At 32.2% G+C, this 27,922-nt stretch overlaps 2 protein-coding genes across 4 annotated transcripts; one reads left to right on the top strand and one right to left on the bottom strand.

The window, feature by feature from the left end:
* Nucleotides 1–5,053, top strand: LOC116425343 (uncharacterized). Its single transcript, XM_031972925.2, has 10 exons — nucleotides 1–193; nucleotides 1,024–1,194; nucleotides 1,600–1,855; nucleotides 2,087–2,191; nucleotides 2,276–2,460; nucleotides 2,915–3,078; nucleotides 3,815–3,893; nucleotides 3,975–4,119; nucleotides 4,527–4,704; nucleotides 4,843–5,053. The coding sequence occupies exons 1-10, from the start codon at nucleotides 116–118 to the stop codon at nucleotides 4,964–4,966; spliced, it is 1,485 nt and encodes a 494-aa protein (XP_031828785.1). The 5' UTR covers nucleotides 1–115; the 3' UTR covers nucleotides 4,967–5,053.
* Nucleotides 4,977–27,219, bottom strand: Pvr (PDGF- and VEGF-receptor related). Of its 3 annotated transcripts, none has more exons than XM_031972698.2 (23): nucleotides 26,944–27,219; nucleotides 21,443–21,576; nucleotides 20,741–20,927; nucleotides 18,976–19,109; nucleotides 18,119–18,266; nucleotides 17,213–17,352; nucleotides 16,957–17,134; nucleotides 16,298–16,421; nucleotides 15,900–16,093; nucleotides 15,288–15,454; nucleotides 14,987–15,122; nucleotides 14,469–14,615; nucleotides 14,137–14,292; nucleotides 13,922–14,061; nucleotides 13,311–13,470; nucleotides 12,683–12,783; nucleotides 12,454–12,604; nucleotides 11,260–11,484; nucleotides 10,618–10,786; nucleotides 9,633–9,903; nucleotides 8,804–9,135; nucleotides 8,432–8,537; nucleotides 4,977–7,778 (listed from the first exon to the last, which is right to left on the bottom strand). In XM_031972698.2, exons 1-23 carry the CDS (start codon nucleotides 26,990–26,992, stop codon nucleotides 7,089–7,091), a joined length of 4,239 nt encoding a protein of 1,412 aa, XP_031828558.1. In that variant the 5' UTR covers nucleotides 26,993–27,219; the 3' UTR covers nucleotides 4,977–7,088. The 3 variants fall into 3 exon arrangements, with proteins under 3 accessions (XP_031828558.1, XP_031828555.1, XP_031828557.1); XM_031972695.2 differs by lacking the exon at nucleotides 26,944–27,219 and adding an exon at nucleotides 26,573–26,883; XM_031972697.2 differs by lacking the exon at nucleotides 26,944–27,219 and adding an exon at nucleotides 26,573–26,883 and having other exon boundaries at nucleotides 9,633–9,870.
* Nucleotides 27,220–27,922: the final 703 nt, after the last annotated feature.

The raw sequence follows: 27,922 nt of genomic DNA, 5'->3' as shown, positions 1-27,922 counted from the left end.
ACTACCAGTGTCCAATAAATTATCGTGTCGCTTATTAAGAAATTATAAAGCTATTTTGTGCACATTTGATTAATCTGTACACGTTTGAGGCTCTTGATATTTCAATAAAAGAGAAATGGCGTACAGACGAGGAACATCCCTCCGACAGTCGTTTCTCGACGTTTTGGCAAGGAGATCGACAATTCTAAGCACGGTGAGTCAAAACGATACTGAATTTGTTAATTTTCAAAAGTGATTTCACTTTTCTTTGATAACATACTTTAAGTAAAATTTATTTCATATTATTAAAATTAGTCACACTATTTTTCAGAAAATATAGATCCCCCCTCTTACTGATTATTCGAAACGAGGAAAATAAAAAACAAATCATTAGATTACGATAAAGAATGTTTAAGAAATCTATTGTGATATAAAAAAATAAAGAACTTATCACTAATTATTAAATATATGTATATACTTTAGTAATTTGCATTCTATTAATTTCAACTCAACCGAATAAACCTAAAATATATGTATTTTTAAAACTGACAGTCTATAATGAATTTCAACGAAAATATCAACCGTTCCTTTTTTCTGTCAGTTTTCTACCTTCCAAAATAAACAGAAATACTTAAAGTTTAATGCATGCTATTTTATCCAATATATTTTGAAGACTATGATAGACATAAAAAATTATCACAGTGAAAGTTTGATGCCTTTGGAAAATATTAAAGAATTTTATTGAACATAAAGAGCTATTTAATTTCCATTAAAACAATTTTTTTATGTTTATTACACTTTGTGTGCTGCATCAGAAAGTAAAAAACTGAACATTACCGTTTTGAAGGTTTTTCTATCCTGAAGAAACAAAAGAAATTAGTAAAAAGTTTGTTTGAGGCCCATTAAGGTTCTCTATGAATCTGTTGTGTTAAAAAATATTGAAATTTCCTATTACTGAAGATGAAAGTACAAAAAGGGAATTTACTTCTATTTCACTTTAACCTTTACAATGCACCTAATAAAATAATCAATGTCAATGAATAGACGAACAGACTGAAAGGAAATTATCTCTTCCGAGCTGCTGTCAGACTTGTGTTAGAATACATCGAATGGTTGACAGAAGAGCCCGTGATCGAAGAAATCAGCGATGATGTGGCAGTCAATATTCGAATGGCACAGCAGAAAAAAGTGGAAAAAAAAGGTTTGTCCCCCGAGGTTAGTAAAAAATATTAGTCTGTCTTATAATTAGAACGTATTACCATTGTTAAAAATAATAAATACAAAAAAAAATATAAGAGAAACATAATTAAAATTCTGAAAATATATTTCATCATAAACAGATTCGAAATGCTGTTGCACGCATGTATGCAAATCTACGAAAAATGTATAAGATACATGCATTTCTGAGTAAAATATAACTTCATAATAAAAATATATATAACGTGAATTTATATTCGATTTATTCATATAAAATTCAATTAATGACTTTTACTTTTATAGAGAAACGAAAATCATTTATATAATGTGTTTTTATTGATAAATAAACTGAAACAAATGAATATTGGAAAAATGCTAACTCTAATGAAACGAATACAAATTAAAAATTATTTTATGTTTAAGGATCGTTCTATACTGTTGACGAAACCAGCAGAAAGAACAGCGGCAGAAAAAACGTACATATACGAATTATTCAAAAAGTTTCATGCATTCCGAAAATATCCAGATAATCTAAGGGAATCTGTAGCTCACGTGTGTCGGTATCAATACTTAAAACCTGGTCGGGTGATTGTACGACAGGGTCGTGAAGCAGAGAATCTCTATTTTATATTGAATGGAGAAGTTAATTTATCGAAGTCGGTGACAGATCGTTGGACTGGTTCGTGATATTTTGTATTAAAAATATTAGTTACTTTTAAGCTGAAAATATCCGTGCACTTGAAGCTTGTCAAAATTTGAATAGAAGTCAATTGTGTTACCTTTAACAGAATACAACAAATATAATTCTACTTTGACATATTATTCTCAATGTCCAACCTCAAAATCCTTAATTTACATATAATAAATACATTATTGTAAATAATCAATTTTGCTGTTCATCCACAATTAGGTGAGACAAAAGAAATTGATATGGGAACTTTGACCGCTGGTGACATATTTGGCGAAATTGCATTACTGCATGTGATACCAAGAACTGCAACAGTAATCACTAAAAGTACATATCATTTAAATAATTATTGTTTCTGAATATTAATCGTATTAGGTGCATTGAATAACATTTTCGATGCTCAATACACAGCAACGATAGATCTACTCATCATCCCTTGTGAACACTTCAATGCAATCCTACGACGCCATTTGTCACATGAGTGGGATATCTTACAAGATGCATTAGTACATTTTAATTATTTCAAGACCTGGGACAAAGATACCATACGGGAGTGTTGTATTCTGAGCAGAGTCAAAGAATTCAGCGCTGACGAGGCAAGAAATTTACAAAATTATGTTACCGCCACATTTCAATAGTAAAACACAGCTTTAATAAAGTTTAAATATCGAAAATTTACTTTTAGAAACAGAAAATTGCACGAATGAGGAGTTAAGAATCATAATAATGTAAATCGCATGATGCATGCCCTTCAGAAAATTTGATTCATCTCAATTACTTAAAACCCAAAAAATATTTTTTTTAATAAACACATTGTATTTAAGAGTCTGATTCAATTATAAAATAATATTTTCTATAAAAATTGAATAGAACAAATATCGCAAAAAAAGAACATCCTCCCATTTCAAGTTTTTCCTTGTAACATAATCATTCTCAGCATGTTATATGTCTGTAGTTAAGTAATGACTAATGATAGAATACTAAAAAACTTGATGTTAACGTTTCAAAAAATGCAGAAGCTGACATCGAATAAAATAATAACTATTTAAGGTTTTGCTAGGTGACGGTAAAGGAATGGTTAACTACGTCCACTTCTTATTAGAAGGCGAATGCCGTCTGATAGAACATATGATCGTATACGAGCAATCTATGTCGGATGGACGCGTACAACATAAATTGTACGACCCCAGAATATCTGAATCTATGGAAAGAGACATTGGATTATCGATAAAAAGAAAAAGCCTCAAAGAGGATCAAGTAATACAACGATGAATATTCTTTCGTAATAATGAACAAATTTTAGAAGATAATTATACACACAAAGTGGAACAAAATTATGTGTCTTGGGTTTCAAGGTCAATGTCAATTTTGCAGCAATTTATTTTAACAAATCTCCACTGACCCAAAGTACAGGATCATCTGTAAAAGCTATTACCAATAATTTTGTTACACCTCGTACCTTCAAAGCTCAATATTGCATTCAAATTATTAGCAATTAATTCTAATGCGTCCTTGCTTGCTGACCCACTAACCTGCCACATGCGCCTGTATTGGCAGATTTGTAATTAATAACTTGTAAACAAAATCGGAACTATAATTTTACTGTTCTCGATTTTCATCTTATTTTGGCATGTAATAAAATTAATTTGTCAATTGTACAATGAGTCTAATCGTACAATGTCTAATAAATAGTTTAATAACAAATAGAATCATCTTGGGAAGAAGTTCACAATTTTTTTTATGTCTATTATTTTGTTTCGATTAGTAAATTTAAATTCAAATAATAAATTACCATTTTACACGACAATGAATTTAAATAAAGAAACTTGAAAATAAAAGAACATTTTTTCTTGTAAATATCACGCTGGAAAGAAAATCATTTTCAAAGGGAAACGGTTACGACAACGTTGAGGGTGAAGAAAGTGCAACGGCCTTGGAATTATTACGCATGACAGAACGATCAAAATTACTTGCTGAACGTGTCGATTTCGATCGTTCTAGCATTATTACTACCGCACTCTTAGACGTGGTAAGCACTCTCTATCTCTCTGATAGTATAATATTAATTATAAAATTCCAGGTGTAATGAAAATTTAAATTTACCATCAAGGTACACGAATGGCACAAAATTACTGATGTAGCAGAAATGTTAATGAGAGAACCATCCTCCATTTCTCAACAATGTTATCCAAAAGATTCAAGAACCATTTTTATGCAAATTTGTATATTTCAAAGAGGCGCATGTTTTGGCTTGGGTAATACTTTGGAAGGTTTCACTCTATCATTTCAGTAGGAAAAAAATTGTGATTATTCTTTTTTTGAACTCCAATCTACTATTTTTTATTATATCTTATTATAAAAACATTTGTCGCAAGTGTCATTATTAATAATAATAAAACCCAGAATATGCAAAAATCGTGAGGCAAGAAAATGCATCCACTTTATGATAAATTCCTTTATCATAAATTTTAAACGACATGGAAATGTGTGTATAAAATATTTTTCAATAGCTCACTTCAGTTCCAAATGTTATTAAAACTAATAATAGTTATAGCTTATTTTGGTTCCAAATATTATCTAACAAACTATATAATAATAATTCACACTTACTATACGAAACGTACTGTATGAACCTAAAAATTCATTTTATATTAAAATTCAGGCGAGAACATGCGTAATCGAAGAATAATATCTACGTCAAACGTACGATGTTTCCTAGTTCCGAGATACTTTTTAAACGAACATAGTCGAGCGAATATTTGGGAACACGTAAAGCTCTTTATGGACTCAAAGTACCCAACGAGGGAAGAGTTGTTCGAAAAATTCGTTCGTAATCGAAAGTATGTGTCAATATAATCTTTTCTACTCAGAAGTAAATAATTTTATAATAATAAGTTCCTTTTGATTAGAAATGATAATTTCAATTTTTCATTTAATTTTATAATACTAATAATAAACACAAATTTTGTATTTCTTAGGTGGAGGGAATACAAAAAACATTTGTTCGAGACAACTCGCAAACGAGGCCGACAAGTTTGTAGCAACGTAACAGTACATGATGTACCGTATTCCATTAGAATCGAAGATGACGTGGGATTATAACAAAAATTGCTTAGTTAATTATAGAAGGTTTTATTTTACAAACTTTTAATCGTATAAAAACAGTGTAAGATTAGAAATCTTCTTGTTCGAGAATCGCCATAAAAATCCTGTATACAAACTAAAATATTTTAACAATATTAAAACGTTACACGCTACACGTCTTTGGTCATAGTACATCTCGATGAATTTTTAAAAAATTCGTTTCTCCTCTCGGATCGGTAACACTAAACCCTGTGAAAGAACTCACAATACATTTGAGTATTAGGTACTGCTTAGCAAGTTCGTGTTTACGCTTGTTTAGCATCTCGAATTTCTGGTTTAGGTATTGAATATTATTTTTTCAATGCCGTTGTTACTGTTCAAAGCGATTTAAATGATTTATTTGCCGAGATTGTATCTATAACAAGTAATAAGTACATCATTAAAAGCTTCTGCATTCGACACTATTATTATGTATATCTCCGTAATATTAGTTTCTTGTTTTTTTGTACATTTGGTCAGCTAAAAATACTATTACAATGTAATTTCTTAGTTAATATGTATCATTAATACGCATAGCACAATATCGTAAATATATTAACCTAAATGATTCTTCCCATTTCATGAAAAATTCGAAGACGTGGCAACGATTTGGAATCATTTCGTAAATTTTACGTTTCAACGACTTCGAAGTTTCATTGAAGAAGTGTTTCTCTATAAAAATATCAATTTTATGCTGGAGAAAATGAGTCAGTCCGTCGCAACGATATTTACAAGGAAAGTTAAACAAGTGATACATTTGCTCAGTGAAAAATAAACGATTTTGCTGCACTTTTAACATATGTTTCTCAGAAAATTGTCCGTTTAAAAAATATCTTTAAAAATCCGCAGAAACACGTTATGTTCACACAAATTTTTTAAATCATTTTTTAGTCATACTAAAAGCGCATTGACATCTGGATGTGTCGTTTATTTGACTTTTCTCGTTATTGATGAGTTTTCGAGCAAACATTCGAATGCGTTCCAACCTATAGTGAGTAACATTTGTAATATTTGCAAACGATTAAGAAGATCGTGACAATTTAAATATTATACGCAGACGTCACGAAAATGTATTTTGCCAATGCAAATAACTATAGTTCACTAGGTAGTAAATGTAATAATAAAAAAAAATGAAATCGATAATTTAGATAGATTTTCAAAGCGGAATATTACAAACTAATATAAACTATAAAACAATTTTCAATATTTTAAAAAATCAAATGTTTCCATTGCATAGAAATTTCGTAACATGCAATTTCTATCTTGTTTTACACTCTGTAAATATACACACATACATGTGTGAACACAATCGAATACAACGAGAATAAATCACTTTAAAAAAAGTGGATTGCGCCATACTTGCATCTTGTTATATAACAATATTTTAAATATATTTTATTATCAGTATAACAATTAAACAGTGCAAGGCACTCTTGATTGATAAATGAACAGCGATAAGGCAATTTTAAGATGTACAAATATTCCGTAATTAGGAGCACCGTAGAAAATCACTTTAGTACAAAGAATATATATTAACCATTGCGTTAATGTTAAAAGTCATTTTCCAATTGACTTTGAAAATTGAATAATTAGCCATGCTATTAACCATAGTTTAAGACACTCGTTACAAAGCTTCAAGAACTATCAAAAACCTCAAAAATCAAATGCTCGTGAATCCAGATAATATTCAAGTTTAATTATCTCGAGACAACCGTACGAAAAAGCTACATTTTCTCTGAATGTATTTATAGAATCATCTTAAAAACTCTGTCATTTACAACGTGTACGAACACATTATCTGAGTTGATCTTTCATTAAACATTTTGTTCATATTCCTCTCTGTATTACTTAAAATTAGAAAGTCCGATATTTCCTTCCCTCCAACGAAACCAACAGCACACTGTTACGCGAACATTTCATGGCACAGTGGAATTAATCGGCAGCTAAAATGTACAAACCAATTTTCCCTTGCATCACACGATTTTACACTCATAAGTCCAAGAGAACACGTACACAGACTCGCTTACATTAAACCCCAAACCTGCACTATTCGTCCCTGAAAATTCCAAAAATTCCAAAAGCGAAGAAACTTTTTGACACTTCAAACCTTGGTCTGGTCTAACTCTCTATTAATCATTATCACGTAACTGGGATTGCTGAATCCGTCTGGTAGGTCTTTCTGCAGATCCATCTTCTGCTTCGGCATGTTCACATAATTGTCCTGTGTCCTGATGATCGGTGAAGTGAAATCTTTCTTGGTCGTTGGATTCGAATTAACCTCCGACTTCTCCAAGCTTTCGTTATTCTTTTTATTTAGATCTATCTCTTGGAGGTTCCGTGGTGTGTTGCAGTAGCCAGAATCCCGATTCGTTTCTCCGTCCTCTGATCGATCCTCTGTTTGATTGTTCTTCCTAGCTTGCCAGTTTCTAGCGAACTCCGCCCTCCGTTCGTGAATGTTGATGGGTTTTAAATAGGGCTCGTCATCTTCCACTTTTTTTAACATCGGCGACATTTCTGAATCTGATGTCGGGCTCGGGAAATCGAAATGCGACCGTTCTTGACGGGGCCTTGGACTGAATATGCCTGACTCGTTCTTTTGGCTTCTCGGGCTCATGCACAGATACTCTGAGCCCCCTGGATTCTCAAGTACAGGTGAATTCACGTATTCGTGGGTGGGCGATGAAAGCATCGCGTGATCGGGAGCAGACAACATTGTCAGGTAGTCGTTCTTGCCATTTCCTAGTAGCATCGTGTTCATGTCCAGGTAAGGAGCATTCAGGCTGATGTAATGCTGAAATCGACAATTGGGGTTAAAACGGGGCTCGTCGTGATTAGATTAATACTGAAACTACCGAACGGGTCAAATTGGCACACTTCAGAATTTTGTTCATCAGAAATTCGTATATTTGCACAAATACAAGACTAGAATTACTCATCGAATCTCAAGAAACACATTCTTCTAATTATTATAAAAAATTGGAGATAAGTTTCAAAATAAATCTGATTGCTCAGTAGTTTTAGTGTTAACATTGAATTTACGGAATGCGTCGGGTGTATGCATATTAAATTTTGTAAACGTTATTTGATTAACGTTTATGTTTATAAGCACACTGTATAATAAACGTCTACAAACTTAGTTGATATTATGGTTTGATTGGAATTAGTTAATTACAGAAATAATATTATATGTTCTACGTTGGCCTGTAGAAATTTAAATTGAGTTGATGGTTGATTGGCCCTTTAGAGAGAAGTTTTCACGTCCCGAATGTAAACATGGATTTTTATATGTTAACGTTTGTAAATAAAATTTTATTCTACTTTGAATATAATAATGAATAGAGAAGCTATAGTTTATATTGCAATATGCATTTATACATGAATTTAATATAGATAAATTATTCTGAACATTCAGACAGAAAATGAAGGAATAATTAGTGTACTTACAGCTCTCACACTTTCCTCCAGCAAGTCTCCTATACTCTCGACTAATTCCGTGAAGCTTGGGCGAAGAGTAGGCTTGGCCTTCCAGCACTGAAGCATTATGTCATACCTATAAATTAAAAATTGCAAAGTATGAGTCTTTAATTCCCAATTACCTTTCGTAATGCATTATGCATCCGTTTGTGTAATTGAAGAGACGTGATATGAAATTTTTTTGCTCCAATCGAAAGTACAACAGATTTCAATAAACTTATCGCGTTATAGAGAACTAATTATACAAATTTAATACACAAAATTGATTAGAAATAAAAATGTTTTTCCCCTTAATTTTGAACAAAGATTTACTGTAAACTATAGTCTATTAAAAAAACTTACACTTCGGGAGTGGCGTATTCAGGTTGCTCCATCCTATAACCTTCGATCAATTTCTGATACTGTATCTCCGCTTCCATGCCGGGATAAGGTGTCTCAGCCAACGTGAAAAACTCCCATAGAACTATACCGAAAGACCAAATATCCGATTGCGTAGAGAAAATTCGATCTCTGATCGATTCGATAGCCAACCACTTGATGGGCAATGGACCATCGCCTTTCTTTTTGTAATTGTCGTCCTTGTATATAGACTTGGCCAGACCGAAGTCGCAAATTTTCACTATGTTATTCTCAGCCAGCAGAATGTTTCTCGCAGCCAAATCGCCGTGAAGCACCTGAAAATTAATGATTAAACAACGATTAGTTGTTACAACATTTTTGCAACGACTCTCTAGTAATTCGTAATTCTTGACATTATAATTATATTAAGTATATAAATCAGATGCATTAACGTTTGGAATAAATTATTTAGAAGAATGACATTAGGGAATTCAAGTAATACTTTATTCTTCATTACTGAATTCTTATGAGCAATAATTCTGCCTCAGTCTTCCTTCATTCATAGATCAATAGTTTGAAAATAGATTAAAATAAAAAATATAATAGTAACAATTTTTAAATATTTATGGTTGATAATTATTACGCATATATTCAGTATAATGCTTGAAACCAATAAAGTAATTAACAATTAAAGAAAAATAATCTAATATAATTTAATTGATGTGTAATTACTTTGCCACATTGTATCTACTTATGTATGCATAAAAAAGCTTACTTATCTCGATAGAAAATTAATTAATTAATTAATCAAATAAGAATTAATCACGCCCACCTTTCTCTGACAGAGATACTCCATTCCACGAGCTACCTGGAACGCCCAGGATAACAGATCCTGTGTGCAAATTGGTTTTAAATTGTAGTCCTTGTAGTCCCCATGATAGTTAGATCTCCATCCCGGTTGAGTGGAGTCATTACTAAGGACGAGGCCATCCGGTGATACACTGACACCTTGAGAATCTGCAGTTGTACCTTGATACTGCACCGAATCAGTTGCTGAATTACGGTTGTTACTGCGAGAAAATGACAATTCCGCATATTTTATCCTATCGTGCAGACAGAAGAAAACAGAAGAGCCGTTAGCACCGCTACCCCTTGCATGCACCAATATTTTTTATGGCGTTATTGACAGGAAGCGCGAATAATTGTATCACAATGCAGTAAACAGTAGTAATGAATTTGTCATTAAATAATTATCCAACTTGAAACTTATTTAATCTGTATCAAATTATATTTATTAAATGAATTTCATTAGGTGACTTTTCGCGTTTGGGAAAGACTTTTAAAGAAGAGTGAAATTTTTAACTTTAAATGTTGCTTCTTTGTTGAAAGTAGAAGGACCTTTAAATCTTTGATACGTAGATAAATTTTTGTATTAAAATTATACCGATAAGAATGTCCTATGAAGGAATTGTTATAAATTGTACCGTTCCGTCAGAAAGGAATCGTTTGAAATAATTAATGATAAATTCAGTTACTGAACTTTCGAGAAAAATTCTCTATTTACTTACTCTTATCTTCTTGCTCGCGCACATTATACAATAATTTATTTGTAAAGGTAAGAAAACGTGTTAAATTATGATACTAGTGAATCTTCATGACATTTTGACATTCAGAGATAGTAGGGTTATTATAAAACGTGCAAATCACTGTTTAATTTTGCAATGACATCTAATAGATTTCTTTTTCCAAATATTTAATAATCATACTGTTATTCACAACTAACATGAACCACAACAATGAAAAATAAAGGATCAAACCTGTTATTACTGCACACGCTGACAGTCCTCGTCAGAAGATCGGCACCAATATTAGGATCAAATTTACCAGTTGCTGGATCAATCTGATTGATAAAATCGCTCCTATGCCTCAGTAAATAATTGTGCAAATTTCCAAATCGACAGTACTCAACGATTACTAAGAGTTCACCTGATGAATTGCAACAGATTATTAAATAACATTTGACGCAACATTGGGTATTAAAAACAACGTAATATCTAATTACCTAATAATAGAAATGATAAAAATAAATATGTGTATTAATAATTCTGAACTTCAATTGTAATGGAGAATATTTACAGTAATCCGCGTAAAACAATATTTAATTCTGTATAAGAATCAGTACCTCTCAACGCTCTATGTAAATATGAAAAATGAATAAGACAATCGAGGAAGAAAGCAATATGTATTAAAAAAATTTTCGAAGGAAAAACAAAAGCTTTATAGAATTGATGTAGATAAATTTATGGTATTCTCTGAACCTTTCATTCGATGAAAACTAAAGATCTATGTTTCTAAATAATGATAATGACCGAGTCGAAGTTTTTATGTTTTTAAGAATGAATCAGTTTAACAGTAAATATTTAACGACTGACGTAACTGACGCGTGACAGGATACTCACGTTTGGAAATATTTTTCGTGCAAGCACCAAGAAGATTGACAACGTTCAGGTGTTTACCAAGGTGTATCATGATCTTTAGCTCGCTGGCGAGTGCACGAACGTACGTGGCATCAGTCGTACGGCGAACCATCTTCACCGCTACAGTGGTAACCGCCTCGTCTTCGCAAATCCCTTCAGCTTCGGCTTTTACGACGACTCCAAACGCACCGCTACCCAATTGCTTTCCTGTTGAACGTTATCACATAATGTATAAACAACGAAAATTTTAGACGGAGCATTGTTTTGTATTCGACCGGAATTTTCTTAACGTAGTATCACTCAACAGTTGCTCCTAATTACTACACTAAAGAAAACAAAGCGATAAATTTGTAAAATTTGTATAGTTAACTTGTAGGGTAGACCGAGGGAACAGGATCATGAGGGAAAACGAATACAAATACGAAAAGTACACCTTCGCTTCACTTAATCCAGTACAAAGGCACAAATCAAGGATGACGGTGTCCAGAAACAGTAAAAGACAACAATAAGAATTAACTCCATCGAACTGACTATGGGTCAAGCTCCGAAAATTTATCGCATACCTTGTATAATCCTACAAAGAAGACTTACTTCTCGAATAATTAAAACAAATCAATTTTTACATTTGACACCACTTGTCAGTAAAATGATACTTCTTACAAAATAACAAGAGAAGTTAAAAACTAGGTCAAAGAAGAACACTATTAAGGGAAGGATGAAGAGTAATAAGGACCGATGAATTACTAACAAAAATAATAACATAAAAAAACTTATAACACGAAGTTTTTTTAAGTTCATTAATAATTTTTTTTTACTAGTATTGAAGCTGAATACCTATGAATAAGAAATCTGTGAAAAAAATATTGTCTCTAAGTTTTAATTATTAATTCTTTGCTGTTAAATCTGAACCGGTCCGATTCGCCTCGGTCTACCCAAAAGGTAAAATTTGTAAAATTTGTAAATTTTATTTGTAAAAGAAAAATTTGTAAATTTAGCTTGTAAGAGTCGCTGAATATGTTGAAATTAAAAGTATCCAAAAAATTCTTCATTCTTTAAATTTTGGATATTGTGAATAGAAGGTACTAATAGTCGAAGAAAGCATAGTTAAGTTGTATATGTTACAGGATAGATAAAATATTAAAAGACAAACATTTTTTTAATAGAATATAATATTACCCAATTTTAATCTTTCGCTGGGAAATTCCCACTTTTTATCGTAAGGAAGTAAATCCGCTTGATCATCCACTGTTAACTCTGGATTCAAGCATTCGACCGCTCCTTCCACGAAGTGCATTAATCCTGCATCTATCAACTGCTTTCTCATAGTCTGAGACATTAAAAAAATTGTTAGAATCAATTTTTTTATTATAAAAGAGCGACGTGTAATTCCGAAAGTTGAAGTTACCTTTTCACGACGGATCTTGATGATGAAGTAGATCATCATAATCAATGCGGAAATAACTACGATGACGATTGAGACGATTAGTCCTATTGACTGTTCTTTTCCTGAGAATTACGAGCAAAATGGTGAATTCGAAAAAACTGAGTAGAAAAATTATATATATTATTTATATTATTTGTATTATTTATATTATTTGTATTACTTGTATTACTTGTATTACTTGTATTACTTGTATTACTTGTATTACTTGTATTACTTGTATTACTTGTATTACTTGTATTACTTGTATTACTTGTATTACTTGTATTACTTGTATTACTTGTATTACTTGTATTACTTGTATTACTTGTATTACTTGTATTACTTGTATTACTTGTATTACTTGTATTACTTGTATTACTTGTATTACTTGTATTACTTGTATTACTTGTATTACTTGTATTACTTGTATTACTTGTATTACTTGTATTACTTGTATTACTTGTATTACTTGTATTACTTGTATTACTTGTATTACTTGTATTACTTGTATTACTTGTATTACTTGTATTACTTGTATTACTTGTATTACTTGTATTATTCGTATTATTCGTATTATTCATATTATTTTTCGATGTAATATATTTATTACCTTTTACTGTTATTAACTGAGAAGCTTCTAATTTTCCTACGCGATTTTCCACTCGGCACGAGTATTTGCCACTGTCGCTTTCCATCAGATATTCTATTACAAGCACTTGGTTGTTCTGAAGGCACTTGAACTGTTCGCCAGTCACCAATTTTGCTCCATCCTGTCAAATGATACTAATTAGAATTAATTACTTGCTCTCCGCAGTAGCGTTCAAAACTGACAACAGAATCGTAGATATTGATGAATACACTTCTATACAAGCGTTTAATTTGGCAGTTTGTTTCACTTGGTAATTATTATAACTTTAACAAATGCTTTCTTAAAACCTGAAACAATTGTCTCACAGAGTAATTTGATATGTTTAAAAATCAATATAAAATGACATTATAAATATGATTCATCCTACAAAGATCCACAATTATAAATTGATGTATAGTTTATAAAAAATGACAAATTTTAATTCAACAATTATTGATATTTATAATATCAAGGTAATTAAAGAACTATCGATTTCTACGAATTTACTTGAAGATTCTTACGATTTAATTTTAATTTAGTACATACATATGTAAATTATTTTCAATCTCCTTTGAATAATTAATAGTACTTACCTTATACCAAGTGACGTTTGGTTTAGGCATACCATCCGCGACACATTTAAGACGTACGCTTTTGTGACCTTGAGAGAGAAAATCAATAACCATTTCTTTCTCTTGCAGATTGACTTCAGTAAAGGAAGGTGCTCGTGCGACTAACATAAAGAGAATTATAAAATATAGAGTCGCTTAACTTTCTCAATAATTTAATAAAGTATATGGATAATTACCGTCTACATTCAAATGATATTGTGCACTCTCTGGCACAGAGTCCATAGTCCGTCCAGTACAAACGTAAACCTTCGAATCCTCTCTCCTTACGTTTTTTATCTTCAGAATTGATCTATATGTATATTGCGTCTGACCTTTATGAATGGACAATCTATCTAAAAATTTCGAATAAAGAAATTACAAGCACATTTCGATTGCTTTCTTGAGGCAGATATCAATAAACAGCGGGCATGGAACGAGTCTATATAAACTACGCTTGTTTTTATAATTATTCGATGAAAAAGTAAACTTTAGAGAACACGCGATTTTTAAATGTTAAAAATAAGATTACTTGTTTCTATAATCGACGTATCGTTTTCATCGGACCATGTAAAAGAGCTCGAATAATTGTAAACCGAGGAGGCACAAATCAATTCCAAATCGTCGCCTTCGACCACAGGTTCCTTTGGGTCAATTATACCAAATCCATCATTTCCATCTAATAAATTAGAAAATACAACATGATATTAAAAACGAAACAAAACTAAATAATAAAAGAAGAAAGAACAAGACTGAAAATATTCTGACGAAACTAGGATATGTCCCGATTCGACAAGCTTTCTACAGATGTATAACAAAAGTATTCAAATGGTAAAATCTTATGATTACATTATCCAAATTAATTGTTTATAAGTTGAGTCGATAGTGATTGACTTTTTCCATTTCCTACGTATTCGGCTAAATATGATATTTGTGTTATCGTACAGTAAAACCTTCAATGTGTTGCTATTCGAATGCTTTAGTATATAAAAATCTTTATATGCTTTCAAGTTCTGAAACTCTGAAATGTTGAAATGATACTTTTCTTACCAGATACGAGAAGGTTTTCGGTCGCTGAATCACAGCCAAGACTGTTGCACGCCGAGCAGGTAAGTCTTCCAGACGAATCAATGATTATTGTTGCGTTGGAGCGGAACGAATTTACTTGTATCGGCACCATTGTACCCTATATAAATGTTTTTTTACTTAATTTATTTAAGCTTGTTTAATTTTATTGCAATTCGTTTAAATTCATTCCAATTTACTTAAATGTATTTAAATTTATTTAAATATACTTAATTTCATTTCTTAATAGAGCAAGCACATGTGTAATTGAGAAAAAGCATTTTACCATTAAAGTCACGGTTTCGCCACCTTCGCAAGACGGATAGTTAGGACACTTGATGAAACTCCAAGTAATATTTGGCTGCGGAAACGCTGCCACATAACATAAAACATCTGCTTCTTGATTAGGTGCGTAATACGATTTCAGATGAGGCAGCATCGGTATTGGCTTAGCTAAAAAATGGATTTTTAATTAAATTAAAGAATTAATGGTAACAAACTCATAAGAAATGCAAAATTACACGCACTGTTTTACTTGAATGCGTATCCTTAAACGTTAATTACATGTTACTTTTGAAGCACATACTTTACTGTCCACAAAACATAATTTGTATGTTGTTACACATATGAGTACGAATGAATTACGTTCAAATGCAGAACATAGATTTTAAAGAACTCCACACGTATTTGCCTGTTTAATTATTATTATCATGTTTGTCAATGAATACTATGTATTAAAGTTTAATAAACGTAAACGATTTTTCTCAATAAAATAGTTTTCCGCTTAGTCGAAGTATGCATTTAAACTTCAAATAAATAATGAGTAAACTTGAAACGTTTGAATCCAAAAAATTTCAAGTGTACACGTTCTAAACATTAAGCAAGAAAAGCAGCGTACTTAACACGTCTAACGTGAAATTCAGTATTTCGGATCTGTCCTCGTTAATGGCTTGGATGGAGTATACTCCCGAGTCATCGAGACTTAGATGGTTAATTTTTAACACCGCCTTAGAATCCGTAATTTTAATCCCATATTTCGCTGTGTTCGATGGCGGCCAAGTTCCTGTAATTTCGTGGCCCTTTGGATTCAACCTGTGGAGCAAAAATAATGAAATAATAGAGTTGCGACATAGAATATACATAAATCTGAAAAATTCTTTCGCAATACTCTTGGTACTCGATTAATATGAAGAAAATAATTAACGAAATATGAATAATCACAAGAAAAATAATTAAGTATGTTCTTCCTTAAAGAAACCCCAACGATATAAAGTTACTCGAATATTTTTCACTTACCATGTAATCCGAGGCTGAGGATAGCCCTTCACGCTTACGACCCACTGTACTGAACCATCGTAATCAGCACGCACGTGTTTAACAGGATCTTGAGATGTCAAATTGATAAATTTATGTTGCGGATCTGAACATTCGAAAAATAAAAATCGTAGGAATTAAAAAAAAAGTGTAATAATTCTTTTATCAGTAGTAAGTATTTTCGTGAATGCAAAAAATAAAAAATTATTAACATAGTTTACCTACATACCAAGTCATTATGTCACTTATTTTAGTAATATGTTATGTAACAGTTATACAGAAAAATAACAGTTCCAATCAATAAAATACATTGGAACATGTTTTCTTACTTCTTTTCCCCAATATACAACGAAGAAATAGTATGGCATAAAATAATTAACACTAACACTAGATGTATCAAAATTACTCATCCCTGATTGCTTCTTTTATAATTATTGAAAAGATTGACTGTTTTCTTCCGAAGTTTTTAAGCGAATTGTTACAGTAACAAAAATTAGAATCGCAGTAAATAGACTTTTATGGTCTCTATGAAAAACACGGAAACTAATTGATTTGACTGCTCGTTAATTCTAGTGTTAGAGCTGTAAAATATTTATTTGACGCTGAAACTAATGATCACAGAGTACTATAATTCTACTGACCATGTACCTCGATGTATTTCTGTGTTTGTTTATGATTATTGTAATTCCGGATGGTGCAATTGTAGTAGCCTTCATCTTCCTCGGTCACGTTCCTTATCGTCAACTCGTTCGTGATCCTCTCTCTGTTCCCTGAGTCATGTAGATCGGTCTTGTAGAAGCGGGTCGTTATCCTGCTGCTCTATAATATTGAATTGCCGTGTGTAAAATTTGAATCAAACACGCCCTGCAAACGAAACTTGTATGCAGAGATCGATACCTGATGCGGGGGGCTCCAATCGAGAAGATACTGCATGCCCACATCAATAATTACGGTACAGTTCACGTACAGAGTTTGACCCCTTGTCACGTGCCGCACAGAATCCTCGATGATTTTTGGCTCGTCCAGATCAAATGTGGCTAAAACACGTAACGGTAAAACATCGTAAGTGACAGAGAACAGTGAAATTAATTTTAATGAAAGCAATCATTAACCAGTTAACTGCGTTCGACGTGTATACACGTCATCTTAAAACGCAAAATGGTACTAATTTGATCAACGATAAATTATTCATTTTTTCAGATAAACGTGTAATTCTTCTTCGTTCTGCTTTAATTTTTCGTTAGAATATATTGTAGATGCATTTGCTCTGCGTTTGACGAGTATACATTTTATTATTTGATTTTAAACTAAATTCCACGGTTAACTGCTTAAAATAAATAATGATAGTCTTAATTAAAAAATATTATATATACCGTAATAAAACAAATTAAATTCATAAAAAATATTAATATTAAATAACTATGTTCCTTATGAAATTGTAATTTGTTTTCGATAAATATTCTCCTAGTTGAATTCAATAAAGGCAGCGTTTAATATTTAAAAAAAAATAAAGAATATTATTTCAAAACAATAACTTTGTTATTAACAAAATACATATATATTTATTGATTTTAGAAGGACAGATTTAAAAAGATATTCATCTGTGATAAAATAGTATAATAATGAGCTATAGGATTAATATTTATAAATGACGAAAAAAAAATACATATTAACGATGTATATAAAATCTGTTCTTCTGAATGGTTACTACTGTACGAACACATACGTGTGAATATGGAAATAGTGTAACGAGAGTTTCGTGATGACAGAATGAAACGGACTTCGTTTGAGAGACATACTTACCCATCACGTTTAAATAATAACCGACCTCCTGAGAAAATCCGTCTAGTTCTGTTCTGCATGACAAGGCTTCAGAGTCCAGTATCGTAAGGTTCGTCAGTATAAATCCAATTCTCGGATCAAAAGTAATTCTGCTTTCCTCATACCTGACCTGCATAAATGATTTAATGTTTACAACGACGTGTATACTTATACATTGTTTAAGGTATAGTAAATTGTTGAATGCTATCAGTAGACTGTGAATCTTTATGCAAATTCAAATATTTAAGAACGTAATTATTAAAATAGAATTAATATATAAAATAAACCTTTTCTTTATTAAGTTTTACCTAAAAATAATCCCTATCACATTTTATATGTTTTCTAGTATCCCCTGTATTCTGTGCAATTTTATACTTCAAAATTTCCCATGAATGCATAAAAATAAGCAGTCTAATTATTTGGATTGTTGATCACGAAGATACTCCGTAAATTGATCTGCACGTATAACACATCATTTTCCATAAATTTTTTGAATACATTATAAATTTATAACAATTCTTTTGAGATTCTACGAGTCCTCTTCTTTGAGTAATGTATTTTTAATTACTTTGTTAATCCTTTTGAAAACATATTTGCATCATATTTAAGGGACTCTCACGATGACATTAAATTTATTGTTTCGTTGGTCTCAAAATTATGTACATCGCAAACGTTAAATTTAAAGGACTATTTTTTAAAGAAATCTTTTACACTCGTTTCTTATGCTTTACCGAATGCTACTCTCTTTTAGGGCAGGATAATCAACAAGTAAGCCACGTTCAATGTTTTCTTAGATTACAACATAATACTTGCACGTATGTTTTAATAAATAACATTACTCTCTCATGAAGCGCCGTCTCTAGTTTGACAGTCAAGTTCGGCGATGTTGGCCTGCACGGTATAACGACAGTTCCTCCTGAAATTTCGTGTAGAGTCTCGAACGAAACATTTTCCGCAAATAAATTCGTTTTAGCTGAAACATAACAGTTACATAAATTACTCTACACTGATTTCAAGAGATCTTTGCAGGCATAATTCGATTAGCTAAAACTGTACTTCCTTGTCAAACCGCAAGAAATATGAACATTGAAACCATGGCAAACACAATTAAAAATTTCACAAAATTATTTGAAAATGAATTCTTTAAAATGGTCTCTTTTATTAAATGTATATAATGTAATATATTAACCACTTGCCCTGCAATTTATTTCTCAGCTGTGATCGAAACAACTGCTCTATCATTAATAGTTTATGGGGAAAAAGAGGCAAATTCTAGACATATCCTATGTCCACGTTTGCTCTAAAGTATCATAATTAATAAGAGAAGAAATAATATTTCATTTGAATTCACAGGAACTGAGTAATATTTATGTTTGTTAAATATTACTGAAAATACTCACCACGAGTCTCACACTTTATTGTAAGGCAAGGGGTTAACAAATTATTATTAATATAATATAATTAAATTTGTTATTAATATAATAACAAGTTATTATATTAATAGTTTTATAATACAATATAAATAATTATTTTTTACTTTAACCAGTAAATTCATATATATTAAAAATGAATATATTTAAGTGCCACGTGCATTTTGTGATCTTGGAGTAAGCGTTGCGTTCTCGAACATAGTCCTTTTACCAAAAGAATCTCCAGGGACAACGTCCACACGTTTAAGACAACGCAAGATCGAACTGCTTGCCGATCTCAACTTTCACTTGCCACTGTCTTATAAACATTCTTGTGACGATACTTGGATGACCTAATCTGGCCACTGTAAGTCGGTAGCTCTATTTACTTACAAGGGAACGTAACAACCTGGCAAACTTTGGTTGAAAGTAGTTATTGGAAATATATTTGATATATATTTTTTAGTTGGAATTAATGTTTATCAATAGGAACGTATTGAAACAGTAAAAACAACCTCCGTATCTGGAAATAAGAAACACATTTAACCTCTTCTTTACCAAGAACGAGATACCTTGGGACGCATTGTTGCTCATATTTTATGGACGAAATATCTCGCCAAACAATTTCATTTATGAAATGCTAATGCCTAAGAAAATTCTAAAAATTCTTATTAAAAATTAATATAATTAAATAAATTAAAATAATTATTGTAAGATTGTATAAATAAATTAAATAATCTATTAATAGTGAATTAGGATTTTATCTACCTCAAATAGATTCGAATGAATGTGTTTCTAAAACTGTTTTCACCATTCCGATGTAAACAATAATCAACTAAGGAATACGTCAAATATCTTCTTAAAAATCAGTTTCTAAACTTTGTTAATACTAGAACTATCGAGTACTTACAATTAGAGAGACTTGTTCGTAATTTCTTATAAAAATTCGAAGAGTACATTCCTTGAGTTTTCTCTCGAAAACTTCTTTATACTTTCAATAACAGTGAAATAAATAGATCATTTTGATCTATTCGACAGTCCTAATATTAATTCTAGAGGATGTCTCTACGATTTCTTTCTTTGTTAGTCTTACGCACCGCTTTTGTCAACCTTGCACTAACGCCAACCCTCGCAACAAACATTGATGCTGACACGTAAACTTCTGCAGTTTAGTACGAATCAGAAATACACGTACATTGAACGTAAACGTAGGTCCAGCTAATATATGGATCACTGTCAGATGGGCTGGTGACAGTGGTCTGATGATCCGAGCATCCATACCAGCCGGTGTCACCGTAAACAGTTTCCGGTCGCTGTAGCAAAGCCCTGTAGGTGCCATCTTCATCTTGAGTCTGATTTATATACACAGCTGATGTGTTCAACTGTTATTAAAACATGTATTAGAGTCAACATTTTGCAATGTTACTGTCACACTATTAATACGTGGATTGCTGCAAAAGTCTGGGAAAGTCACAAATAAGTTTGAACAGTTTTATTGTTTTTCAACATATTCTGCTTCAACATTAATACATTTTCTATTGTGCTGTGCCAACATTTTCTAACTTTTACACTAAATTTACGAAACGCGTCAATGTGACGCATATTGAATTTTATAAACATTATTTGGTAAATGTTTGTATCGAGTTTGACTGATGTAATTACATGAACGTGTACCTTAATAGTCCACTTTTAAATCCCTAATTTGCGAGATCTAAACAAACGAACTCCAATGTCTCTAGAAACAATAGAATAAACTATATAATAAACAAATTTTTAAAGCGCCTTTAGACGCTAACAGCCGTCAAAGAGTTAAAAATGTAAAGTTTTCATAAAATAGCATAAGGCTAGAAATGGTAGATTTCCGAAACTTCTGCAACAATCTACATACCTTACTTACTTTATCCCCTGAACTGATAGGATAAGTAAAATAGATCACGTCATCGTTCTGGCATTCGACTTCCAAAGGATCGCCCTCATTTTTAATAATTTCACGAATTTCCGTCGGCGTACTCGTTCTTAAGGCTGTAGAGTCTGGGAACAGGAGAAGGAAATCTCAGTTTCCTGTAATTAGTAATTAAACATAATTGGATACTTTGATTCACGATCATTTAATAGGAATTTGTCTGCTTTACTTGTGACCAAAGCTGGAGAAATACGGAAATTTTGTTTATTCACTTTTTTGTGTTAATGAGAGATGATCTGGTGTCCTTTGTAATCATATTCACAATATACTTGTAGATACAGTATTAGAGAAACAGGTTTACTAAGTCTTATTTAAGCTTACAACGGTTTTGAAAGAACGCGACTATAAAAAGCGCATTCCGGGAATTTATTTAATTAACAAACGCCAGCAGTTATCGGTAGCGTACACATAAGTAACTTAACTTTCGCTAACAATATGTATGCGGGTCTATACATATATATACATTATCTTGATGAAACCGTAATATTAATAGTAACCAATTATTTTTTTCTTTCCTTTTCATTCGAAACAATAGTTGCATCTCTATCAATAAAGATAGAGATCTAATATTTTCTGTAGATAAAAATTAATTTATTTCTAAATTTCATATTAATCGTATAACTATTTTATTTTCCTTTTTAGGAATACGTACGAATTATTAATATATTAACGTGATCTTACAACGACATATTACATCTCAAGGATCTCAAGGACTTCTATTTCAAATTAGATTATTTCATTCCTATGTTCTACCATATGTGTCATTTCCAACAAAATACTGAGAACTTCAACTCCAATGTTTGAAGAACGATTAACGGCACACTATAAGGAGAAAAAGTTATCATTATAGCCGCAATGTCCTGCGGATGATTCGGTTTTATTCTATTCTTTCCGCAACTGTTCACCGTGAAAACCACGCACTGCCAGTTTCGTTTCCGCGCAAATATGAACGTCTGTAGGAAGGAAGTCCTTTCTTTCCTCTACTGATAGCGCAGCCGTATTATCAGCCAGCGGGCTCGTTTCACGCGGAAAATAAATATGTAAATGAATTAAGTGTGACCATTTGCGACAACTTTTTGATAGGGTCCATAGCTCGTTTCATGATTAATTGGTAAAAATCCATGGACGTTTGGTCCAAATTTTAATTAGATATTTTTCGACTCTATTAAGACAATTAAAATGAAATAAATCTTTGTTACATTACTCGTATTATTTATTATAAAATTTGTATTTCCTTTTATTAAAGATTTCTTCAAGTAGGAAAATGAAAAAGGATATCCTTTAAAATACTTTTCAAACTTTCAGTTTCTTAAGTTCTTATTAGGAGAAATATATGTTGCGATATAAATACGAGCATATCAAACAAACTTACATGACCAAGCATGAAGTTTATGCTTAGGTGAGATAGTGGATGTATAGACTAAAAATTCATCTTACAGTAAGTTACAATAATTATACTTCTTGCGGTAAACCGATCCGAATACAATCTTAAAAAATGAAAAATCATAAGACGTGAAATTTACAATCCATCGAATACTATTCGTGTTCAATTCAATATTCGTGCCAAAAACTGGTGGACTAATTATTGAAACAATTTCTTATAACTTTATAACCCATTAATTATCATTAGCATGGCTAACAAAAGGAAACTTACATTAAATGTTATTTTTAAGAACTATTGGACCGAAAATTTACATTTCTGAAATACTCATTTGATTTAATAACGTTTAGCAGTGATTTCAAACATAGTTTTAATAGCTTTAAGCTAATACTTGAGACATACTCTGCAGCCTCGGTATTTCGACAAAGAATTAATTCATAGCAAGGACGTTATATAATTGACGCGAGGGTAAAACAAGTGTTTTGATATCCAACGTTTACATGAAATCGTGGGACCGACATATTAGGAAGCCGTGATAAGGAGTGGCCAGCCTACTACCAGCAGAAGATACACGATTTCTCCCTATCGGAGACGAACACGCAGATTACTATTGGTGAACTAAATAGGAAATTCATAGAAACGGGGTTACACGAGTCTATTTTGTCGAATAGCAACAGTAGATATGGTGGAATAACATACGGTGTAGGAAGTTCATGCAGATAAATAGAGACTCTCTCAACTTTCAGTTCATTCTAGTAAATATTTGATGTTAACTTTACTCTACCAGTGGAAGAAAAGTGTTACATATTAAAAAGGTATTCTTACTTTTTTCTTTTTTTAAAATGACAAAGACAACCAGAAAAAAACAACTAATTATGATAAATCTTACTCTGAAATAAAAATAGACCTTTTAGAATGTATGTAACTATGTTCAAATGTCACCTATGAAAGATTGACCCGCGTTTTGTGAACAACCTATTAGTCACCTTCGATAAATCAAACAATACCAATGGACCTATCAATTCCTATTACAGAAACGTGTACAGTAAGTACGTTCCAGTTAAAGAACTGTACAGTCAGACAGTCAGTGGGACAAAAGAAAATAATTAGCATTAGTAGATAGGTTTAATTATAGTAGCACATAGTAATAGTAGCAGTATCTATGCTAGACGTTACTTATCATGTTGGTTAACAGTTTTCTATTCTGGGATATCGCCTTACTGCGTATAAACAACACGAATGTTATTTTGTTTATATGAATGAAATAATTTAAAAATCATTTACATAATAATGATATTGTAAAAGAATAAACGTATGTCAATTTATATATAAACTGTTGTATGTTCATTGTTATTAATTAACGTTCGGGTTTACCTTTACAGAAATGAGTAGGACTAATAGAAGGTCAGTAAATAACAGACATTAATAGTTAAAATTAGAAATGAACCAATGAACGTATACAAAAATCCAAGAACTAAAAGAATTACAATTAAAATAAGTGCAGTACAATAAATAATTTAATTGAATCTGGAAGACCAAGGAAAACTTCATAAAGAAATGATAATTTTCGGAATCAAAGAATATTTTTTCCTATCAGCTTATATGTTTACTAAGTAATTCGTGAGTAAGTCAGTATCATTTTAAGAAGATGAGGTATGGCCTGACAAATCGAAATTCGAAGTAATGAACAACGAGGAAAGAAAAGTGTGGTATAATTCACAAGACCGCGCCTGAATAAACAAAATATTATATCGATCCTTAAAGACGGTAGTAATTCAACAATGTGTTGTTTCTTTAAGAAAGGTATCGAAAATTTGGCGGAAACTAATGGAAAAATAACTGGTGTTGGCTATGTCAATATTTGAAACAGGAATTTATCACAGTCAACAAAAAAAAATGTGCTTAGGTATGTTTATCTTCCAACAGGATAATGACCTTAAGTATGCATGAAGAGTTGTATCTTCAATTTTCTAAAAAACAGAAATTGAAAAAATTGTACTGAACATTTGTAGACTATTCGGAATCATTTTCCTTTCTCATATTAACAAAAACTCATCTTGGAACTTATTAACGCAATGACAATAAAATATTTTCTTAATAAATATGTCTCACACTTCATTTTCACACAACAAAGTGTCTACAGGATGTACTAAATAAAAAAAAAAGGCATACAAAATAATTGTACTATTGACACCTGATAAATGTAACAAGTAAAGTGTATAAACCAATTGTTTCATTAGTTGCTTTGATTATTTTTTATATATTATAACTTCTTTGCTATTGCAAATTAGATTTCCACACTATAAACTTACAACACCTTTTCACCGTCGTTAGCCTCTTAAACTTTCATCTATCCACCATTGGTAACTGATATACCATTGAGAAGCAATCGATTACAATCACATAAACTAAAAAGAAGAGAAACGATAGGCAATCGAATTTGAGGGGTCAATAAGTGTATCATCAATGTAACAGTCCTTTTAATGGTACTCTTTAGTCTCTTATAACATTTCTTTTCCAATGTTGATACATGAATCGCACAGAAACCAATGCGGTTAAGTCTACTGTATGATATTTTCTGAGTTTTGTCAATTTCAATGGAACAAATAATATTCTTTTTAGTTCTTAAAGGATTGGCTTGTTTCTTCGATTTTTCTAGGTCAGATAGCCCTTCATTATATAGCTTCTGAATATCTTGTATAATAATTTCAGAAGCCAAAACATTAATTTTCTCAATTTTTGTTTTCTAAGCATTGACTTTTGAGAGACTCCTATAGTACAATTTTTTAAATTTAGCATTCGAAAGAAATAGCAATAATAAATGGAAGCAAACTAGAAGAACGCGCATGAGCGTTTATTCTGCAGCACTCTACAGTGCCGACGCGTATGTACCGCCATGTACCGCTGAAACAATTAATGTCCCTCAAATGCAGCACGCATGATTCTTGCGCGCTGTAACGAAGAAACTTTACGTACTCCTCTCTTTCTCTAAAAAATGTAAAATCAACAATCGCGGACACAGGTAATTGCATTCCGAAATGATTCACATGAAATTCGAGTTTGGCACTCGCCTCTCGTTGCCGATATAACTAATTAACAGTGAGTAACAAAGGAAGGTTTGACACTATTGCCTTGCAACGAACTCAAATAAAAATTTCACAATACAATCGAAGTTACAACCATTCGTATTTTAATAAATAATGAACTTTACTCTCGTATATAATACGAAGCTTAAGAGAAAATTGGAAGTTACTTAACTTGATACAAAAAAAAATCAAATTAATGGTAATAAAATAAATATATTTGAACTTTATACTATGACACTTTTACATTACAATGACTAAGGATAATAAGAGCACTAAACTCAACTTTTAAACAGAAACTCGCGGTTTATGAGATATCTAATAAAACGTATCATTACATGACAGCAAGTCTAAATCAAGTATCGACCGATACAATTCCGAAAAGTGCCATTGAAAACAGAACGATGCTTACTGCCATCGAAAGTTACTCGTAATGTTTAAAAATCAAAGATAATGAACTGTAACACGGTACGCTTGGCATTACATAATTCATAAACATTTCTAAAATCAAACTTCGCATTGAAACCTCCGAGTACCTTCAATCCAAAGTAAAAACTTAGAACGTAAAGAATAACATAAAACAACAAACTGCCACGGTACATATCCCAAAATCAGGTCCATCAACTCCAAAAAATTGGAGTAGATTATTCTCGTCTCTCAATGCCATCGTTCCAATTGAATTCTGCATCTCAACGGCGTGCGAATCTCAACTAAAAAGGTGAAGTGTCAAGGACCAAAGTGCTGCGACACCAAAGGCTGGAGAAGAACGTGCGTGCAGTGGCATTTCGATACAATGAGAGTCTCTCGATGCGCGTAACAGAAGTCGCCTCGTACGAGCCGGAGTCAGAAAAAAAACCTGTTTCTTCGTACCTGGCAGCCGTGACTCAATGGTGGCCACGTGATGGTGACGCTTCGCCGAGTAGTGGTTCATGGGCCGAAGGTGAATCGGTGACAGGTAAAACTATAATTACCTCTGTGAAACTGAGAGAGAAGAACGACGACGAGGAGGGGCCCCAACATTTTGTGCAGGTCCTCTTTCCTTTTTCTCTTGTTCCCTGCACACTGGTATTGTCACTGCCGTCCGCGAACTTTTTACATATATGATAAGGTGCTCAGGAACGGCATTGTTCACGTGGAAACGCGTTCGGGAAGAGCGTCACGCCACGGCAACGCTACTACGACCGTTCTACCGAACTCTCTCAACTGAACGAACGAGTTACGGCTGCACTTCCACGAGCCATGCCCCACCCGGCGATTCCCCGACTTAACTTATCGGCGACGACGTCACCTTGATTCTACTCGCTACTTGATGCGATCCGTGGAACCTTCATCGCTCGGTTATTGCGTTTTTTTTCGTGACTAGGCTCGATAAAGCTACGTACTTTGTCGGTGATCATTTATTTGGACAAGAGCGTTTGGTACTTGTTCGGTAATATTGTCGATGTGCTTAGTCCGCTCCGATTTTGATGATTTTCGAATATGCTGTTGAGGGCATGATGTAGAACAACTTTTTCCTTTACATGTCGTCGACGAAAGGCATTAGTTTTCGAGATAATCGCGAAAAACTTTTGCTACTACTACACTGAATTCTACATTCACGAGCGCCTTACCCTAAATACGAATCCGAAAATCAAATTGCTGGGTCACGTCCAATTTTCGAAAAAAATGGGTTTTCGTAAAAACAGTCGAATTTTTCAGAGAAACAAGTGTTACGTGAAAACTAAAAACGATAGGTAATTCAAATTCGTCGTAAAAAATAGAGGAGAGTTTCCCAAATATGTAATTATAAAACTTTTGAATATTGCATATCATTAAATCTTTGTAAATGATGATCAAAGTTTAAAAGTGGGTAAATGCGCGTACTTTCATCGCACTTCTGTTACATTTCTACGAACAACACTATTGGATTCTGCAGACATTTCTAAAGAGGAATCCCCACCACGGGAAGCG

Source organism: Nomia melanderi, chromosome 4 (genome assembly GCF_051020985.1).
Source record: "Nomia melanderi isolate GNS246 chromosome 4, iyNomMela1, whole genome shotgun sequence".
In the NCBI taxonomy this organism is placed as follows: Eukaryota; Metazoa; Arthropoda; class Insecta; order Hymenoptera; family Halictidae; genus Nomia; species Nomia melanderi.
Note: the sequence above shows the minus strand (reverse complement) of the source record. Positions and strands in the feature narration are given on the sequence as shown.

Coding starts and splice junctions, on each gene's coding strand:
- LOC116425343 (XM_031972925.2), top strand. CDS start 116: ATGGCGTACAGACGAGGAACATCCCTCCGACAGTCGTTTCTCGACGTT. Junction 194..1,023: donor GATCGACAATTCTAAGCACG/GTGAGTCAAAAC, acceptor GTCAATGAATAG/ACGAACAGACTGAAAGGAAA. Junction 1,856..2,086: donor GGTGACAGATCGTTGGACTG/GTTCGTGATATT, acceptor ATCCACAATTAG/GTGAGACAAAAGAAATTGAT.
- Pvr (XM_031972695.2), bottom strand. CDS start 26,660: ATGCAGAATTCAATTGGAACGATGGCATTGAGAGACGAGAATAATCTA. Junction 14,293..14,468: donor TACGTCGATTATAGAAACAA/GTAATCTTATTT, acceptor CGAAATTTTTAG/ATAGATTGTCCATTCATAAA. Junction 12,784..13,310: donor TCAGTTAATAACAGTAAAAG/GTAATAAATATA, acceptor CGTAATTCTCAG/GAAAAGAACAGTCAATAGGA.